The sequence below is a fragment of the Trachemys scripta genome, chromosome 16 (genome assembly GCF_013100865.1).
Source record: "Trachemys scripta elegans isolate TJP31775 chromosome 16, CAS_Tse_1.0, whole genome shotgun sequence".
In the NCBI taxonomy this organism is placed as follows: Eukaryota; Metazoa; Chordata; order Testudines; family Emydidae; genus Trachemys; species Trachemys scripta.
In genome coordinates, this window is record NC_048313.1 from 20,202,838 (window position 1) to 20,223,522 (window position 20,685).

General features: G+C 42.0%; 1 protein-coding gene across 6 annotated transcripts in view; it reads right to left on the reverse strand.

Moving 5' to 3' along the window:
• The window catches only part of ATF7 (activating transcription factor 7), a 119,300-nt gene that overhangs the window by 35,876 nt on the left and 62,739 nt on the right, over positions 1-20,685 (reverse strand). For all 6 annotated transcript variants that reach the window (XR_004648335.1, XM_034791844.1, XM_034791845.1 and 3 more), the window contains exons 3-4: positions 5,226-5,322; positions 1,258-1,376 (exon numbers count right to left, since the gene is read on the reverse strand). Coding sequence is in view for 5 of the 6 variants with exons in the window: in XM_034791844.1 (XP_034647735.1) it covers positions 1,258-1,376; positions 5,226-5,322 (216 nt within the window). In the remaining variant the exon portion in view is untranslated. The remainder of the gene's footprint in view (positions 1-1,257; positions 1,377-5,225; positions 5,323-20,685) is intronic.

Sequence of the window (20,685 nt, forward strand, 5' to 3'; positions counted from 1 at the left end):
ACCATCTGGGTCTGAGCTCTAGTGTGCACAGGGCCCTTCTAGGAGGGATCATTCTTTTCCTACGCCTGAAGCCAGCCCATGCTTTGATGCTGGATAATGCTGGAAATATCTTGACTGCAGTCGTATTAAAAAAAAAAAAGGCAAAACACTCATAAGTCTAAGAATCCTAACTATCGCTATTAGGCAGCACAGGATATGGGTGGTCGTACATATAAAACGACTGGCTAGACTGTGGGTTGCTCACCCAAAACCACAAAATCTAGCTACCCTCAAAGAATATTAAAGTTCTGGGCTGTAGCTAATGAAAGGCAGGGAATTCAGAGTTAAGCACGACCATGCCACCTCACTGTGCCTAGGCCTGCAGCACATGCAGGATGTAAGATCAACAAATGTTTGAAAGACACCTGGTACTCAATGAGCGAGTGAATGACAAAATTTTCCACTTTAACTCTGAATTTGTTATAGTTGAACAGATTTATGCAGCCGTGTTTCTGAACAGAGCTGCCAATTGCACATGTATGTACAAATACCAATTTCATAAAATGTTAAAGCCAGTCTAAAAAATACCAATGCAGTTGTACAATATGCATCTGCTGCTATTCAGTGGTGGAAGGGTTGGAAAGAATCGCTTAAGTTGCTTGACATCTTGCTGTCTTCTAGACCTATAAACTCTTACTCTGTCATGCAACCTCCTCTCTCTTTGTATGCAGCACGCACACAACTCAAGAAGTACACAACAAAAGCTTGGCTTCTTTCCTATCCTTTGGAGACAGGAAAGGCAGAACATGGTCAAAAAGGATATTTCCACAACCATGCCTTTAGGACATGGCTCTGGGAATTGCTCTTTAATGATCTTGAAATCAATGAAGAGATGTCCAGTGGGCTTTGGATCAGAGCCTACATGGTTAACAGGGTACTGGTACTTCTCAGGCATTCTTTTGCAGGACATGCGAGATCAGATATTGTGGGTACTGACTTTAAAAAAAGGAGGGGGGGGGGGCGGGAACGACGACGACAAAAAGCTGTAGTAACAAAAGGTTATTAAAATCAGATCTAACTGGGACTCAGACTGTAGCACAGCCAAAGTCACACAAGTTACTAAATAAAGTATGTGATTGAGCATTTTAAATCTATGAGACAACACCACTTAGTTATCCTACAACATATGCCTTTCATCAGAAAAGCATAATTCCCCCTTCAGCCCCTACAATCTGTGAATGTTTCAGTTTTATTGGAATGGTAGTTTCTGCCTCTTGCCTTTTTCTCATCATCCTCTGTGGCTTTCTTAAACTCGTGCTCAAAGGAACTGGCCAATTCATTGAAGAGCCCCACCTCCTCACAGTTCTTCAAAAAACGGGTTGGAGTCGGAGTCTGATCTGTTCAGATTGCAACACAAAAAACAAAAGAATCAAAGTCAGGTCACAGGATTAATTTTAACTACTCTATTCCTCTCACAGGACAAGAGAAACCAGGAATATTTCCTCCCAATACACACCTAACATTTAGATTCAGTTGTGTTATTTTAGGAAGCTTGGATGTTTTTCCTCTAGGATTTTTCTTTGTGTTCACAAAGCAAGCGACAATACTTTCCTGTTAATTTTGTCCTTTTGGCAAATACTATGGCAGTAACATAAATAACATATTTCAAATTGTATTGAGATCACTACAACTGAAAACAATGTGTTGTAGCACCTTCCTTATTTAAAAACAGGGCCTACCCTGGCATCAGTGCAACTCTGAGACTGGTATGTGTTGCTGAATTGGTGCTGCAGGGAAGCAGAATGTTTTGTGCATGTCCCTCAAGATAGTAGATTTAAAAAAAATAACAGTCGGAAGAAGCAGAAATTGTGATTTTTAAAGTAACTGCCCTGGCACTGACTTGTAGGGTGACCAGATGTCCCGATTTTATAGGGACAGTCCCCATTTTGGGGTCTTTTTCTTAAATAGGTTCCTATTACCCCCCACCCCCTGTCCTGATTTTTCACATCTGCTGTCTGGTCACCCTACTGACTTGCTGTGTGAACTTGAGCAAGTCACTAACCCTCTGTGTGTGTTAGTTTCTCCATCTGTAAAATAGGGATGATACCCAGCTCACAGGAATTGCTGAAGATTAATTAGCATGCACAAAGTTATTCTGAAATCCTTGGCATGGAAGGCCATACAGAAGTGCAAATTACCACCACCAGCACCTTACTTCACTATAAGAATCTCTCTGCAAGACTGAAATGGCCAGTTTGGTACAATCTTAATATAGCTGACCAGGGCCATGGAGCCACAATTCAACTTTTAACTGAAGCTCAGTCTACACAGCAGAAAGTCTCCTGATTATCCAGAACTGCTCACCCAGCCAGTTTCATTTTTGCTTGTGATGTTAGTCAGTACTCCAGTTATTAACAGGAGCCCAGCACTAGCATATTATTCTGTTTGACTCGATCAAGCAGAAAATTGTTTGCTTGTTGATGATGGAAGCTTAAGGAAAACAGCCCTTTTCTGCTTTGCTTCAGAGTTGCTACAAGAGGAATAAGTTGAACCTCCTGTCTTTTAATGGAGGCCACTTTGTATCAACAACCGAGCCCCAAAACTGGGGCTATCAATAAGAAAAGGAAGTTACAGAAATGTTGACAATGGCGTTTGTCCTACAAAGGATTTATGAACACAGGAAATTACGCTTTGTCCTAGATCCAGCTGCTTATAACGAATGTGCCCTTCAGTATTCATAAAGACCGCCAATAGTTGGGGCCCTACCAATAGTTGGGGCCCTACCAAATTCATGGTCCATTTTGGTCAATTTCACAGTCATAGGATTTTAAAAATTGTAAATGTCATGATTTCAGATATTTAGATCTGAAATTTCACAGTGCTGTAACTGTAGGGGTCCTGACCCAAAAGGGGGCTGTGAGGGGGTTGCAAGGTTACTGTTAGAGGGTCACAGTATTGCCACCCTTACTTTTGTGCTGCTGCCTTCAGAGCTGGGCCCTGGGCTAGCAGTCGCCGCTCTTTGGCCACCCAGCTCTGAAGGGAATGCAGAAGAAAGGGTGGCAATACCGCAACCCCCCTACAATAACCCCCTGTGACAGCCCTCCCACAGCCCCCTTTTGGGTCAGGACCCCCAATTCGAGAAACGCTTGTCTCCCCCGTGAAATCTGTTTTGTATAGGGTAAAAGTATACAAAAGACCAGATTTCACTTTCTGTGACGTGTTTTTCAGGGCCATGAATTTGCTAGGTCCCTACCAATAGTCCTTTACTTACCACATAAATATCAAACAGAAAAGGCTTTTGGATCTGGTTGCAATGTAGGAGTATCCACATAGTGTTAAGACATGACTCAGTCTTTTCTGCATTTTTTAGGCCCAGTTTTCACTGCTAAAAAAAAGGTGTTTTTTTTTTTGGTTTTTTTTTTTTTTAAACCTTGGGGTAACTAATAAGCTCAGGGCTGCGGTAAACACAATGAAGACCAGCACTTCATTTTTATGGTGAAGTCAACAAGGTCAACCCCAGGGATGGGAATACTGCTTTTCTCACCTATTTTACCTCAAAGTAAAAACTAAAGTGCCCTGTTTTCACTGTGGTTTTATGTTCGGATATCTCAAACATTAGCTACTCCGAGATTTACAAAAAACCCAACGGATACACTTTGTTTGGCAGTGAAGAGAAGACTTACTTGTACTTGTATGAACAAGCAGTTCTACAGTCCTAATCTTTTCAGATTGCAAGACAGAAAGAACCATGTGCCAATATGAATCTCAGTCAGAGTCAGGTGTGATGTAGCTGTGTAATGCTATTTTTCTTGCATTCTTGAATGGACAGAAAACCCCATTATAATTGCATTAGAAAAATGCGTCAAGACTTATGGTACAACATGGATGATTATAACATAGACTTTCTGCTCACCCAGGAAACAAGATATATGTTATATCATGAACACTGCTAATAGCAACAGAATCCTGTGCTTACATATGTTTCTTTCTATAGTGTAGATAGGATTTTAATCAGAGCTGAGAAAATCTAAAACGTAATTAATTGATCATTATTAATTCGCGACCCCCCAAATCACTGGTTGGTCAGTTTATACTTCAGAGTTATCAAATGAAAACTGCAACCCGTCCTCCATATCCCTTTTTGGGAGGTAGAGCAATGGAGAAAGAACATTCTTTGAGCGCCATGCAGTCCCCCTTAGCCTCCAACTCCAACTTCACAGAATGAAAGGAAAATTATCCAAGTGTTTTCAATATTCATCCCAGCATTTCCTGGCCAAGGTTTTGTACAATCTGATTTACAACTATTCCAACACTTCTCTATGGATACTATTCCATAACCAATATGTCCCCCATTAGGAAGTATTTTCTGCCTTTACTGCAAATTTTCCCAAACTAGATAAACTCAGTAAAGATACACCCTGTGTAGTGATTAATCTCACAGCCGTAAGAAGTGGACTGAGTTGCAACTGCTTTCATCAGCACCAAATCTGGTGACACGGTGTTTGTCCATTTAGTGAGCTCCCCTCTGCCCCCAGGAGAGATCAAACTGGGTTCTCACATGAAGTTTTTGAAATAAAATTTAAGAGATTTCCTCCTCCCTTCACGTTTTCAATATAACAGCAGTTTCATTCAATGGATGACACAATCCCTGCCCCCTTTTAAGAAACCAAAATGCAGCAGGATTGACAGGGTGGGAGACTATCCGTAACGGGCAATGATCCGCTGCCAGACAACCAGGTACATTTTTCTCAAATCTTATAAAGGCTGCATTGACCGTGTAGAGTAATTCCAGAGCAACTCATTTGGGCTTTACAAATGCACTCTCGGCAGTAGCCAATGCACTAGATGGAGTTTTAATTTATTAACTGCCAGCCTAAAAGCTCAAGAAAATTGACACCTGGGCTGAGGAGAGGAAACAGAGTTTGTCAGCTTTTGTTCATCATCCTCAAAGTGCATGAAGAAATGTGAAAGACCTTTTGTCTGTAAATCTTCCAGAGTCTTGATAAAAAGGGTGAGTATAAAAAAAAAAAAAATCCTACAAAACCTGATACTACCATAAAAAATGAAAAAAGTAGAAACTTGGAAGGCAGCCTCTGGCTTTCCTTCCCCCTGATTAAATGCAGATCACAAGAGCTTTTTATGGGAGGTAGAGACGTTTTTCAGTACATCTGGTCCCTAGTATTAATCTTACAGGCTATATTAATGTGCACCATTTTCAGAGCTGACCAGGACTGCGCAGCACATACCTGCTATGATGACTGAATCGGTTCTAGAAGGACCAAATTTCAATGTCATCTCATGCTTGTGTTTATGAACCGCCAGGTGGTCCTCGTTTGTAAACCTCTGAAATGAAACAATTTAAAAGAGTGAATAAATGCATTTTATGGTACTTCCTGCAGCGGAGGGGGGGGGGGGGAAGGGGAAAGGGAGGGAAGAAAGCCACCTGAGAGAGGCTGTAACATAATCGCTACATAGCATTAAGCAAAACCAGAACAGGACAGATTGTTTGAGAAGCGGTGTATGAGCACATCGCTCTCAATGAAAAAGCCATTATGTTGGCTTCTGGTGAAGAGGGGAAAATACTTTTAATAATAAAATTTTAAATATAAAAAAAAAATGGCGGGGGCTACGCAGTCGCTCGTAACCAAAAGAGGAAATGCAAATTATCCTCACCGCAGTGCTCTGTGAAGTGTACCACTTTATTACTGCCTAATGGAGAGATAAATTATTCACTATTAGGGGGATCAGTTAACTTCTTGGATCGTGTGTAATGGAACTGGCATCCGCCAGGCAATTCGGGCCCAGGTTTTATGGAGCAGGACAGAGCGAGACTGCCTGAGATCGATGCCCAATGGCTATTTGTAACGGCACGGACGAGCACAGTTGCACAAATGCTGCTCCCACAGAACCAGGAGGACACATTTCAAGCGCAATAAAGATGCCATCTAAATTCCACCTGCAGCATAATTACAGAATAAAAGTGTATGCAAGGGCTTTTGCGTGCTGCTGCTGAACTTGGCTTCGCTTCAGTAGCTCAAGAGGATAAGGGAGTACTGGGGATATGGCAGTCTCATTTAAAACCCAAACAAAGGGATTCACCCCCTTCTTGTTCCTGGAGGAGTGCTACGTGCGGACTCGTTTTTTAAATTGTTCTCAATTTCTGCCTTTTTGAAATAAAAGGTACAAAAGGAGGGAAAGAGTTAAGCTAAATAATAATAAAGACCAGAGGATGGATTGCGCCTCTCCTAATAGACTGCGACAAACTGTTAGCTTCAGAGCATTTCATGGGGCCATACTGCAGGAGCTGTGCCGTATTGTTCTAGAAGCAAGGGAATGTCAGAAACAGCTGCTGCATCACAGAGAATTTTATAAGAAAAGGAAAAGGGAAAAAGGAACACCTGTACCCGTGAACTAGCGAAAGTGCAAACCGGTAGTTTGATCTCTATACGCACACTTGGGTCTAGATTCTTTTCGAAGTAGATGCGTGTCCCTGAAAGCTACATGCTGACCTTGTAGCTTTCCTTAATCAGCATTACTGAGAGGAGGTTTATAATAGTGGGGGAAGAGTATTAATAGGTATTAATGTTTACACAAAACAAAAAAGTTTATTTTCCCTTTATTATAATAGAAGATATTTATAGAATACGCCTCATCCCTCAAACAAATGGCATCTCAAAAGTGTCTGTGAACTGTGGACCATGGCCAGAGCTTTAAAAAATGTGTTGGTCCTGAAAGCATTTTCAGTAGTTCTATCAAAAGGGTTTCTACCTCTAGAAGTTTGTGAAACACTGGATTTAAGTATGAATGCCACTTTATTTACTCCCCTGTAATATTTTGCAATAGTTTAACAAAAATATGTGTCCTCTTACTGGGGTACCCTCTCTTCAAAGTCTGAAACCTAATGCTGATGATGTCCAAGCCGATCCTGTCTGTTTCAATGTTCAAGTGAAGCCACATCTGCCCAATTAATTTATGCGGAGAAAATACTGGACGGGGGAGAAAAATTAAAAGGCTGAAAAGTTGTTACTGTTCAGGATTTTCAGCCTGGGTGTGTGTGTGTGTGTGTGTGTGTGTTTGTTTTTTTAAGAGCGAAAGGATTTTTTCCAGCATTTTTTTACATCATGCCATAAAGCAGGGGTGGTCTTTTTGGCATGCTGCTTTTGACCATTTACTGCTCTGCTTCTAACATACTCAGCTGCCAGTCCTGCTCTTTCCCTGAGAGACAATGACAAGCAGTTGTATGAGGAAAATAAGTAGCTCAAGGCAGGGAGAGAAAGAAATAATACATGTGGGCAGGGGGGAAGGGAGTTTCAAATACATATCTAGAAGCATCCGCAGTAGCTTTAAATGGTAAATATGCAGTTACACCAAACATGAAACCCCACAGGTCCAAGTCCTGTTTCTTCGACACTACAATCTGGTGCCAGGTAAAAAAGTGGAAAGATTTTTTTTTATTATTTTTGTTTTAAACTTTGACGAGACTGCAAGCAGCAACAGCAAGAAGACTAGAAGCCATTGGGAGTGGGAATCAAGGTTATTTATCTTCCATAAAGGATGGTTATGTGGCAGCGAGTTCTAAAGAAAGTGTGGTAACATCACATTATAGCTCAGTGTGCTTTAATAATGAGATCTCTGTAGCCACCTAAAAAAAACTATGCCACGCTCTGGAAGAGCCAGGTCTTTTAGTCAACTGTGATTTGGGTTCTGCAGCTTTGGTACTCCAGAATTTATTTTAATTGCCCGTTATCGTGTCTTGTTCCATCTTGGGAATTTTTAGGGCACTTTTCATGTTTTTGTTCCGCATTACAGCTCTATGTAACATCTTTATGTGGTCTTACAGGCTTTGGAGTGCTCTCTTCCTCTACACATAAATGCTCAGAGACACAATATATCTCTCTACGTATATTTCCAAACACCAAAACCTAGAGGCTGAAAGCTGGCACTTCAGTCCTAAATCATGTCATTTAACACAGAGGGGAAAGTGAGTGGAGAATAACAAAAAACAAACAGAATGAGTTACAGCCACAGCATCAGCTTTAATATTTAATTTCTTTCCATCAGCATCTGTCACATCCTCCGTGTTATTTCAGCCTGAAGCTGGCTGTTTCCCTCCTGTCCCCAAATGAAGATGATGTAGATTGTCTGCTTTTGGGGCAAGTATCATGTGTTTAAATGTGTTTGTACAGAGGCTACGACATCAAGATCAAGGCCTTGTTAGGAGTTTCTGGGTTGTTAGTGCAATATAAACATTAAATATGCATCAGGGAGAGGAGGAAAAAAACGGCTTATGACAGAAAACCCAAGAGACTAGGGGTCCCCCGTTATTTCAAATGTGGCCCTTACGGGCCAAGCTGCAGCGCTGCTACCTGATTGGTGTATAAATTTACATTTTAAAAATAAATGCATAGACATAAGTATTTGCATTTCTCTTTTCCTTGAAAGATGGCGACTGAATTCACTAGATTACACAACTTCAGTGGAGGAGCTTCATCCTCCTCATGTAGTTCCAGGCTTGTTTTCAGGAATCCCCAGGCTGCATTTGGCCCTGCATGCTCCTACAAGAGCCCCATAGTTCCTCTGGTACAATGTATTTAGTGTGTGCATGGTTATTTAGCGTTTGGGTAAACAAGTATCTGCATTTATTTACCCAAGAGACAGTAAAAGTTTTCCAGAGAAGACAGATTTGGGGCATATTAGGTTGGAAAGTTTGCATTCTTTATCCAACCGGCCGTGACAGCCCCACGGAATAAACATTTTGGTAATTTTAAATGCACTAATTTTAAAATGTTTATTTAAAAAGCTACAATAACTCCAGTTGGGCTGATACATTTCAGTAATGGAGATATCCCATCTCCTAGAACTAGAAGGGACCTTGAAAGGTCATCGAGTCCAGCCCCCTGCCTTCACTAGCAGGACCAAGTACTGATTTTGCCCCAGATCCCTAAGTGGCCCCCTCAAGGATTGAACTCCCAACCCTGGGTTTAGCAGGCCAATGCTCAAACCACTGAGCTATCTGTAATAAGGAGCTAGAGAATACGTACACTGGGCCAAACCTTGGATCTTTACACAGGCAAAACTCCCATTGACTCAGTAAGAACAAGAAAGAAAAGAAAAGCAAGGATTTCACTCTTAGCCTGCACTTACAAAGCCCACAAAAACGATACAGGCGATGGGAGAGCTACACTGGCTGCTTGTTAGGACAACTTGCAGATCCCAGGGTATAATGCAGACAGGGCACAAACATCAAGGTGGAGCATGCTAGGACCAATAGTTTTTGTGGGGCAAGCTCTGTAATAAGAGGAAAATGGTAGCGGACTGCATTTGGCATGAAGGTAGTGCTCAAAGTGCCTTTAAATCTGTTGTGTCGAGTCCAACAGCTTAACATACACACGCAGAAATCTCTGGGCCATAAAGACATATTTTTCAAGTAATTTAAGAAGAAAGTAACTCCAACTATGAAATACATTAGCTCCTTGGAAAAAAAAACATAATGGGTCTAAATTACAAGGCTGCAAACTGTGCCACAGAATACACTTGTAAGAGGAAATTTTAAGTGAAAGTGGGAGCAGATGGCACATTTTCATTGGAATGAAAAAAGACTGGGAGCCAAGATCTTTTGCACCAAGCTGCGGCCCACAATAAGTTTTTACAGCTAGATTAATAAACCCTTGTTGCTAGTGGGAAAATGAAATGTTGACCCAACCTAACTAACTACAGTGTCACAAATGATTTTGCAGCACTCAGATACCATGCTAATGGCATAGCAGTGTATAAATATCTTGATGGACACCGCTAGCAGTGAATTAAAACATGTCCTTTATTGCAGTAGTAAATTTACAGGCACATGCTTACACTAGATGCATCAGGCAGCACAGGGTGGATACAATGCGTCACAAGTAGTTAACTTTCAAAGAAAGCCAAGCTCTATTCAGGAAGGTCACCTGCCCCTCCTCCCATCCTCGCTTTAATTCTCAGAATGGAATGGCCTTTAAGTTACTAATAATAAGGAAGAATGAACTTGTGATTAAGGTTCTGGAGATTTGGGTTCCCGGATCTGCCACAGACTCCCTATGTGACCTTGGGCAAGTACTTCATCTCTGTTTCCTTTCTATAAAAATGATGATGATAATTCTCTGACTGACTGAGGGGTTATGAGAATAAATTCACTAATGTTTGTAAGATCACACACTAGAGTGATTCATAGATTTTTAAGGCCAGACTGGACCATTACAATTATCTAGCGGGGACTCTATTAGCACCCAGACAGATCTGTTTTCACAGTAGAGCAGGTGTTGGGGCAACAACATAGCTGGTGTTGGAATGACTTGAGTTCTATTATACCAATATCAGAGGGGTAGCCGTGTTAGTCTGAATCTGTAAAAAGCAACAGAGGGTCCTGGGGCACCTTTGAGACTAACAGAAGTACTGGGAGCATAAGCTTTCGTGGGTAAGAACTTCACTTCTTCAGATGCAAGTAATGGAAATCTCCAGAGGCAGGTATATATCAGTGTGGAGATAACGAGGTTAGTTCAATCAAATTTGCAAATGAACTGGAGCTCAGCTATCCGCTATTGTGTGGCCTTGCGTAGTGACTGTCAAGTCCGGCCAATGTACATAGCAGAGGGGCATTGCTGGCATATATAACATTGGTGGACGTGCAGGTGAATGAGCCGCTGATGTTGTAGCTGATCTGGTTAGGTCCAGTGATGGTGTTGCTGGTGTAGATATGTGGGCAGAGTTGGCATCGAGGTTTGTTGCATGGGTTGGTTCCTGAGTTAGAGTTGTTATGGTGCGGTGCGTGGTTGCTGGTGAGAATATGCTTAAGGTTGGCAGGTTGGCTGTGGGCGAGGACTGGCCTGCCTCCCAAGGTCTGTGAAAGTGAGGGATCATTGTCCAGGATGGGTTGTAGATCACTGATGATGCGTTGGATAAATGGACACAAGTCAGATATCAGGAATGGCAATATACAAAAACCTGTAGGAGAACACTTCAACCTCCCTGGCCACACAATAGCAGATGTAAAGGTAGCCATCTTACAGCAAAAAAACTTCAGGACCAGACTCCAAAGAGAAACTGCTGAGCTCCAGTTCATTTGCAAATTTGACACCATCAGATCAGGATTAAACAAAGACTGTGAATGGCTATCCAACTACAGAAACAGTTTCTCCTCCCTTGGTGTTCACACCTCAACTGCTAGCAGAGCACCTCACCCTCCCTGATTGAACTAACCTCGTTATCTCCACACTGATATATACCTGCCTCTGGAGATTTCCATTACTTGCATCTGAAGAAGTGAGGTTCTTATCCACGAAAGCTTATGCTCCCAATACTTCTGTTAGTCTCAAAGGTGCCACAGGACCCTCTGTTGCATTATACCAATAGTAGAGCTGATTTGTATATTTTTAAATTTATTTGTGAGGTGCACAAAATTGTGAATTCAAGGAGAATCTTCTCAGAGTTTGCCTGTGCCCCTGCCCCCTGTGTTATTATAACAAAGGCTCACAGGCAGGCAGACCATCACATGAAGAGTGATCTTCAGAAGCGGCCATCAGCTGTCATTGTGACACTTATGGCCACATTTTCAAAAGCACCCAATGGCCTGCGCTATTTTGAAAACACGGCAAGTTGGTTTGGTGGCTAAACAGGAGCTGAGCTCTTTTGAGCAACTGGCCACGCTGGCTCTACTTGTATGGGTCCTTCTAATAGAGTAGGTGACACCACATGTGTGAATTAAGTCAGAGAAAGCAGGGTGAAAAAAAGGAAGGAATGGATGCTCACAAGTTATTGGGCTAGTTACTGAAGTGTTCCTAATGTCAGATTTTCCTCTTTGAAGTACACAGCACATACACCTTAATGTTCCTACTGCAGGGATAAATGGATTGTTCTGAAGAGAGCTGAGGGGGACCTCATCTTAACCAAAAAGCAAAACCAGTGTGCAGTGTATGTGTTAGAGCAGGGAACGGGAATTTGGGCACGTGGGTTCTATTCTCAGCATTTCCACTGACCTGCTGTGAGACCCGGACCCAAGTTCATTTCACTGAGTGACTTAGTTTCCCCTTCTGCATAATGGGGACAATTGTGACTTACGCACTAGTAGTGAGCCATAATTAATTCCTGTAAAGCCCTTCAATATACTCGACAGACAAAGGATTAAATCAGTAAATAATGAGAATGAGGGTGAGAAGCCATAACTGAAAGGACATTTTCTCATCATGTATCACTTAGGTGGTGATCACGCTATGACATTTTTCTAGCAGAATTATACACTGACAGTCTAAACTGATCTAGTCAGAGTATATGTTTTAAGTCTATTTCTTTCTTGGTCTCTGAGCATGGACACTTCTGTCTTTATGCCTAAACATTCTGTGATGCAGACATTAAAGTATCTAGTGCCTTTCCCAATTTAAAATCAGCACCATAGAACAAAGTATTTTCCTCCCTGTTTATTAATGTCTCATGAAAATCAGAAAATCCATGGCTAGTATAGTCTGACCTGAAAACAGCATGTTTGATGCATTTCTGGGCAACACACACTCTCGCTCACTCAAACCGCATCCAGATTAAGTCCTGAAATGTTATTTCTGGCTCAGGCAGCTCCAGAGACCCATGTGGATATGTCTTAACTTTAAAAATGTGCTTACATCCTGGCCTATGATTAATTCACATTTCTTTTCTTGTTTTAAAAAAAAAAAATAATCAGAAACTTCAGGCTCTGTTCACAAGCACATTTATTTCTGTTATTAGGAAACCGAGACTGCTAACTGGCTCTTTTGATGTTCAATCTCTTTAGTTGGCGTTAACATGCAAAAAATTGGGAAGTTTGCCACTCCTGATATGACCAACCTACAAAATCTGCCATTTTCTTAATCAGCTGTGCATCTCACTATGCCCATAAACTGTCAGAGATTTACATCAGACAACATGGCAGCTACAATCTGCACTCAAATGATTCTATGCAGTAAAACATAGACATGAAAGGAGAGATAATCAGTCTAGTGGCTACTGCCACTTACTAGACCCAGGTTTGTTCCCAGAAGCAGTTTCTTCTTCTGCCAGCTGGCAGAGGTTGGAAGCGCTGCAGAGATGGCACACTTAGTCCACCGGGGGACAGAGTAGCTTAGATTACTCAAGGGCTGACTCTGCTGCCCGTTAAGCAACAGAGTTGTTAAATTCTGGAGAAAGTTGCATCTAGCCCCTCCTTAGCCAGAAGGGTAGTACCTTTGAATGTGAGTGGGTAAATAATTTACATTTCTATAGCTTCTTATCCCAAAGGGCTTCAGTAAACGTGCAACGCCACTGAAATGCGGGTGGCAACCATCTAGTGCACCGTTCACCAGAGGTTCTCAAACTGCGGGGCATAGAATGTATTCTGGGGAGGCGTGAGAACCTGCTCTGCCTTCAAAGCTAGGTGACCAGAGAGCAGTCACCACTCTCTGCCCTGCCTTCAAACCTGGGCTGCCATATATGTACTTGCGTGGCAGGGGAGGAAGGGGGCAGAGAGAGAGAGCAGGCCGTAAACTACTACAGACACAAATAAGGGGAGGGGAGTGATCAAATAAGTTAGAACCACTGCAGTACACTACCTAACAGTAGTGAGGAGAGAACATTATTGTCCAAGGTCGTATGATACAAACCTCAAATCTTATTTAAAATGCTACACAGTAAGAAGATATCTACCTTGGCTGAAAGGCCCCTACCACCTTGAATGTCCATCAGAGCAGAAAGGACTGCAGCTTCTACAAGCTTGTATACATGAAGTTAGCACAGAATAGCTGTTGCAATTTAAATTCACACATTAGCTTATTCTGCGCTAACTCCACCTAGGAACAAGCATCTATTGCCCTAAAAGTGGCTTTAAAGTAGATTACGTTAAACTGCACAATGGCACTTTTAGTGCGGTAGGTGCTTGTCCCGGGGTGGGGGTGGGGGGGGGAGAACAGGACAGCACAGAATAGCTATTGTGCTTTCAATTCACACCTGAACTTATTCTGCACTAGCTTCCTGTGTAGACAAGTCCTAGTATCTTAAAGTGCCTGGAAGTCAGTTTGTCTAACTGGAAGGAGTGCTGCACTGTCATGATTTGAACCAGTGATTAATATGTGACGCTTCAGTCACTAAGCCAACCCCTCCTGCTAAAAAAGGAATTTCCTGGAGTGCTGAGGGTCCATCTGCTACCCTAGGCGCGGGGGGAAAGAGAGATGAAGTCTGTGATGCGGTATGGATGGTACAGAAGGAAAGCATCCAGCGACTTGCATAAAATCCCCGAGAATGGAATGGGTATTCTGACCGACTTGGGGCACCAAGGCTGCCCAATTCAAATGGAAAAAAAAAAGGCCAAACGTTTTCAAGCATGGTTGACTGAAGGTGGGCTCCTAAATCCACACTTAGGCTACTAAATAAAAGCAGCCAGATTTTCAACAATAAAGATCGGTTTCTCTCATGGATTCAAATATAATTTGTGGGTGAGGAGCACTGAAGTCAGGCTGCTTCTGTTCAGATGCCTAATTATGTATTTGGGTATCTAACTTTAGGCAACCATTTAAAATAAACCTTGGCCAATAATACTTCATACTTTTGATCTGTAGAATGCAAAGCACTCTACAAAAGGTGAGTCTGATTATTAGCCCCCTTTTGCATCTGGGAAGGCTGAAGTATGGGAAAGTTATGGTAACTTGGCCAGGTCAAAGAGCATTCATTGGAACAGCTGAAAACAGAATCAGGTTTCCCGACTCGTAGTCTGGTGCCCCGTCCATAGCACCATGCTGCTACTGCTTTGCGCAATAGAACAGCATTACATTATGTGACAGTAGTAGCTAATTAAAAATTTATTCAATAACCATCAATGTTATTGAAATAAATCTAAAAATGCACTACGATGAGGAAGTAAATAAGGATTATTACATTCTGCATTCTAATCCCAGCTGTACCAAGGTCTTCCTGTGTAACCTTGGGTAAATTATTGACGCTTTCCATCCCTAGTACACACCATAAAAATGAGGATAATGCTCCCAGCCTCACTAGGGTGCTGTGAGGATAAATCCAATGGCATGAGAGTGTGTGAAGATACCCGTCAGGAACACTACAGAAAAACAATACAAATTAAAAATGAAATGGAAATATACATTTGGTCCATTAAGGGGCCATTTAAAGAGTTAGTTTAAGAGCTTGGCAGTTCCTGCATAGCTTGGGAGCTGGGGAGTGGGGACTAAATAAATGGATCAGAATCAATGTCTTGGGAGGGGAACAGGGAGACACTGTTAGAGTGGAGTTCCTAAGCTGCCCTACAGCAGCATTTTTCTCTAGTGCAGTTTAGGAAGTTGTGGCATCTAGAAGGAAAGAGGAGAATAATGCAGCCATCTCACAGCCATACAATCGTATTATTTATGTGGGCCTTGCCCACATCCAATCAGGAAAAAAAAATCATCAGACCCAGTGGTGGTGGTGAACAACCAAAAACAGACTACAGCTCTACCACAGAAATCCAATACTGGGTTTCTGCCTTCCACTGCAAGACTCTGCTGTTTACTAAGTGAGTCACACTTCCTGCTTTGAACTCGACAGCTCCTGAATGAATAAGCTGGAACTGAAGAATCTTTCTCAGCAAACAAACAGCATCAGCGGCAAGCCCTGCGTGGTGTGCGCATGTGAGAGAGAATTTATAGAGTGAAAAGAAAAGAACAGGAAACTCCTTCCCAAAATACCCAAAGAAACAAGAATGTGTGTGTGTAAAAGTAATTAAATCAGAACTGGAGCTGATTAATTTGTCTACAGGGTTGAGGATTTGTGCTTTGGGAGGCTGTACTGGGATCTTAAAAAGTCTCTGGCATATGGCCCAGTCCATCAATAATGTACAGGCAAGAAAGGATTTTGGCAGCAGGTGCTAGCACATGCAGTTATGACTGCTCACTGGTGCAAGTCAGAATGACTTTCAGATTCCCTGCCAAACAGTACATTTAAGTTAAGTGCTCACGCTCGTTCAATATGCAAACCTTAAATCGCTGGTAACAATGGAGGGTTTGTACCAAGCATGCGTCCACACCTGGTGGAGATGCTGCAACGCTTAGCGGAAAGTCAACTCTACAGCACACAGCCAGAAGTCCTTCATCAATGCCGGGAAGGCGATGAATTGAGTTCTTGAGGGAGGGTGGAGTAAAAAATAGATGTGATTAAAGCAAAACTACAGTTTTGATTCAGGGAGTTGAGCAAGAACTTGGGCTTTAAGATCTTTTCCTTAGTGCCTAGAGATATTAACTGTACACACTCAGCATGCCTGGGCAAAAAACAATCATAGGATCCTTGATGAGTGGATGAAACAATTAACGGCAGTGTAAAGTCTTCATCTTCTCTCACTGCTAATAGTTAAGGGCTACATATCCAGGATTCTGTCATTAATTACCACCTGAAACAGTTTTATACATCTCCCAGATTACTGGTGTACAGGCTAATTATGACATGGCTCTCTTCATCGAGAAAGGCTTTAGTTCTCTTCCTATCCAAATATACTGTGCACCACCTTACCAAGGTTTAGTTGGATGGGCTACTGTTTCAAAACATTGCCCCAAAGTTAATCCTAGAAGTTAGCTTTCCTCGACAAAACTAATGGGGCAATGGCACAGTGGGTATTTTTCCAGTTTGTTTCTTGTGTCACAGCTTGATAGCTTCACACATTGCTCAACAGTATCCTTTGCACACCCTTGATTAGAAGTGGATGCAATCTTCCAAACAAAGTTGTTATGCACTGAAAAGTTAACTTCCTTGGATATATTCACGACATCTTGTACCTATATTCTACGTATCTGTCAGTCTCTCCTTATAGCCAAATATTGTATAGATGCTTTTAATGCACTGGCCATGATCCCCCCTGGCACTTTGGGCAGCTCTACACTTGATGCGCCTCCATAGCGCTTCAGTGAAGACGCTAATCCACCTCTATGAGAGGCAGTAGCTATGCTGACGGGAGAAAATAAGTTTATAGTGTAGATCTGCCCTTTCTAATGGTTTGTTAAGATGCTATTGCATAAAGTGTTGCCAATAAAGTATCAATAAAGTGGAGAGAGTTTGTTGTTATACTTCTCCAATTAGAGGGCAGAAAGGAATTAGTTGCACAGAAATACAGAACTATGGAAATAACTTGTAGTGGGCCAAGGATATGTGGACAGAATATGAGAGCCCATAATTATTGAAGGGTATAAGTGTCAAGGAGGGAGAGCAATTATTAAAGGCAGCACGGTACACAGGGGTACAACTTGGAGTATAGGGTGAGAAAGGGAAAATTTAGGTTAGTAGCACTCTTGAATCCAGTCTACCAAGTGACGGGATAGAAGCCCCATTGCTTGGGACATTTAAAACTACAATGGACAAAACAGTACATAATGTATTGTAGAGAGGTCCTGCACTGGCTCCAGGAGGGAGCATGAAGGGCTTGATGGCTTAATAATCATAGAACTTAAGTATCAGAGGGGTAGCCGTGATTGTCACTTTTTACAGATCCAGACTGAGTCCTGTGGCACCTTATAGACTAACAGATGTATTGAAGCATAAGCTTTCGTGGGTGAATACAGATGCATCTGACGAAGTGGGTGTTCACCCACGAAAGCTTATGCTTCAATACGTCTGTTAGTCTATAAGGTGCCACAGGACTCTGTCGCTTTTCATAGAAATTAAGAAATGGAAGAGATCTTTGGCTTAGGAAAAGGCTATTAGGCTCTCTTGAATTTTCACAGTTGTCATAGTGAAATTAGAGACCAAAGACAACACAAGTGATTTAACAGCCCATATAATTAATCCATTCATACCACAGGACAATTTCCACTTTTAGATTCCCCACCCGGCCACCCTTTCCATCCATCCAAGGGATGAAACTAGTTCTCTGTTTTCAATGATTTAATAGACTATGGCCAAAAGAAACCAATATGATCGGCAAGCCTGACCTCTTACATAGTAACGGGTAAAGAATCTCACTCTGTAATCCAAGCAGTGGAAGGAATTCTTTTCTACTACAGACACAAGCCAAATAAATTATGGCTGAAATAGAGCATATCCATTAGAAAGGCATCCAACATCATTTAGAGACTGCAAGTGATGATGAATTTACCACATCCCATGGCAAGCTGTTCCAATGGTTAATTACTTACACGGTTAAGTATCAGAGGGGTAGCCGTGTTAGTCTGAATCTGTAAAAAGTAACAGAGGGTCCTGTGGCACCTTTAAGACTAACAGAAGTATTGGGAGCATAAGCTTTCGTGGGTAAGAACCTCTTCTTCAGATGCAAGACATCTTGCATCTGAAGAAGAGGTTCTTACCCACGAAAGCTTATGCTCCCAATACTTCTGTTAGTCTTAAAGGTGCCACAGGACCCTCTGTTACTTTTTACAGATTCAGACTAACACGGCTACCCCTCTGATACTTAACCGTGTAAGTAATTAACCATTGGAACAGCTTGCCATGGGATGTGGTAAATTCATCATCACTTGCAGTCTCTAAATGATGTTGGATGCCTTTCTAATGGATATGCTCTATTTCAGCCATAATTTATTTGGCTTGTGTCTGTAGTAGAAAAGAATTCCTTCCACTGCTTGGATTACAGAGTGAGATTCTTTACCCGTTACTATGTAAGAGGTCAGGCTTGCCGATCATATTGGTTTCTTTTGGCCATAGTCNGAAGAAGTGAGGTTCTTACCCACGAAAGCTTATGCTCCCAATACTTCTGTTAGTCTTAAAGGTGCCACAGGACCCTCTGTTACTTTTTACACGGTTAAGGAGTTACAACTGCATTCCAATTTCAACTTTTCCAATTTCAACTTCCAACCATTGGATCCTGTTAGGTCTATCAAATTGAAGGCACCACTCAAAATGTCAGATATTTTCTCCCTATGCAGATACTTTTAGGCCATGATCAAATCACCCACTTACATTCTTTCTGATAAACTAAATAGTGAGCTCCCAAGTCTCATGGTAAGCATGTTTTTCAGACCTTTAATCATTCTGTAGATCTTCTCTGAACCTTCTCCAAGTTGTGCATCCTTTTTAAAACATGGACAGCAGAACTAGACACAGCATTCCAGCAGTGGTCTCACCAATGCCATATACGGAAGTATTATTACCTCCCTAGTCTTACTCAACATTCCTGTTTATATATCCTGAGATACAATGGGAGCTCAGGGTCAGTTTATTATCCACAATGGTCCTCCAGCCCTTTTCAGAGTCACTGCTTTCCAGGATACAGACAGCAGATTGGGTTGTATGTATAGCCTATATCAGGGATGACCAAACTGTGGCTCTTTTACTGTTAAAGTGTGGCTCGGGGAGCCCTCCATGTCCCTCCCATTCCCCACCTACCAAACTGGGGGAGGGATGGAGCTCAGGACTCTGTCTTGCAGCAGGATGGTGGGGTAGAGGCTGCTGCCCAGCAGGGGGGGGGGTGGTGGTGGGGGGAGGGGGAAGGAAATGTCTCAGGGCTTCTGCCCAGCAGCAGGGCTTCAACAGGAGCAGGGCTGAAGCCCCGAGCCCCCGCAAGTGCCTCCCACGCAACACGAGCCCTGGGCCCTGGTCAGGTATACCCCAGCTCTTGAACTTGTGAAGACTGTCGTATGTGGCTTGAAAGATCAGTAAGTTTGGACAGCACTGGCCTATATCGTATGCTCCTAAATGAACAAACTTGCATCTGGCTGTTGGAAGTTGTTGGCTTGGTTGGTGCACCTTGGTAGCTGTGACCATCTCTCCTACTAAAGGTGTGTTAGAGTGGGAATTCTTCAGGATATCTATTTTCTGTCCCCTCTTTCTCTGTTACCAGCAGGTTGTGCTATCTTTAAGTAGTAACATATACAAGGTAAATAAGAGGCCCTAATGCTGTCCCTTGTGTGTCATCTTCCCATTCACTAATCATTTTCCATCGTCATAGATTCCAAGGCCAGAAGGGAACACTGACCTAGTCTGACCTATATTACACAGGCCATAGAACTTCCCCAAAAGAATTTCTAGAACAGACCTTTCAGAAAAACCATCCACTCTTGATTTAAAATTGGTCAGTGATAGAGAATCCACCACAACCCTTGATAAGTTATTCCAATGGTTAATTACTCTTAAAAATGTATGCCTTATTTACACACTGAATTTGTCTAGCTTCAACTTTCAGCCATTGGATTGTATTATACCTTTCTCTGCTAGACTGAAGAGACCATTACATATTTCTTCCCCATGTAGATATTTATAGACTAATCAAGTCACCCCTTAAACTTTCTCATTGTTAAACTAAATAGATTGATGTCCCTGAGTCTATCACTATACGGCCTGCTTTTTAATCCTTTTATCATTCTTGTGGCTCTTCTCTTAACTCTTTCCAATTTATCAACATTCCTCTTAAATTGTGGACACCAGCACTGGGACACAGTATTCACACCAGTGCCAAATACAGAGGCAAAATTACCTCTTTACTCCTAACTTGAGATTCCCCTGTTTATGCATCCAATAGAATCTCAAGTACATCTTGAGATACTTCCATTCACTGACTCCAAGTGAATTCTTAATCTAGATCAACAGTGATCTGTGGACCACCGATAGTATATAAAGAACTGACTTAGTAAAATGGTGCTTCTCGATTTCCAGCTACTAAATTATACTGTGGGCCAGCTACAAATGTTAGATACTTTCCTAATGTTTTTCCATGTAAGAAATTACTATAGTTGCTACAGGGGCATTATGTGATCA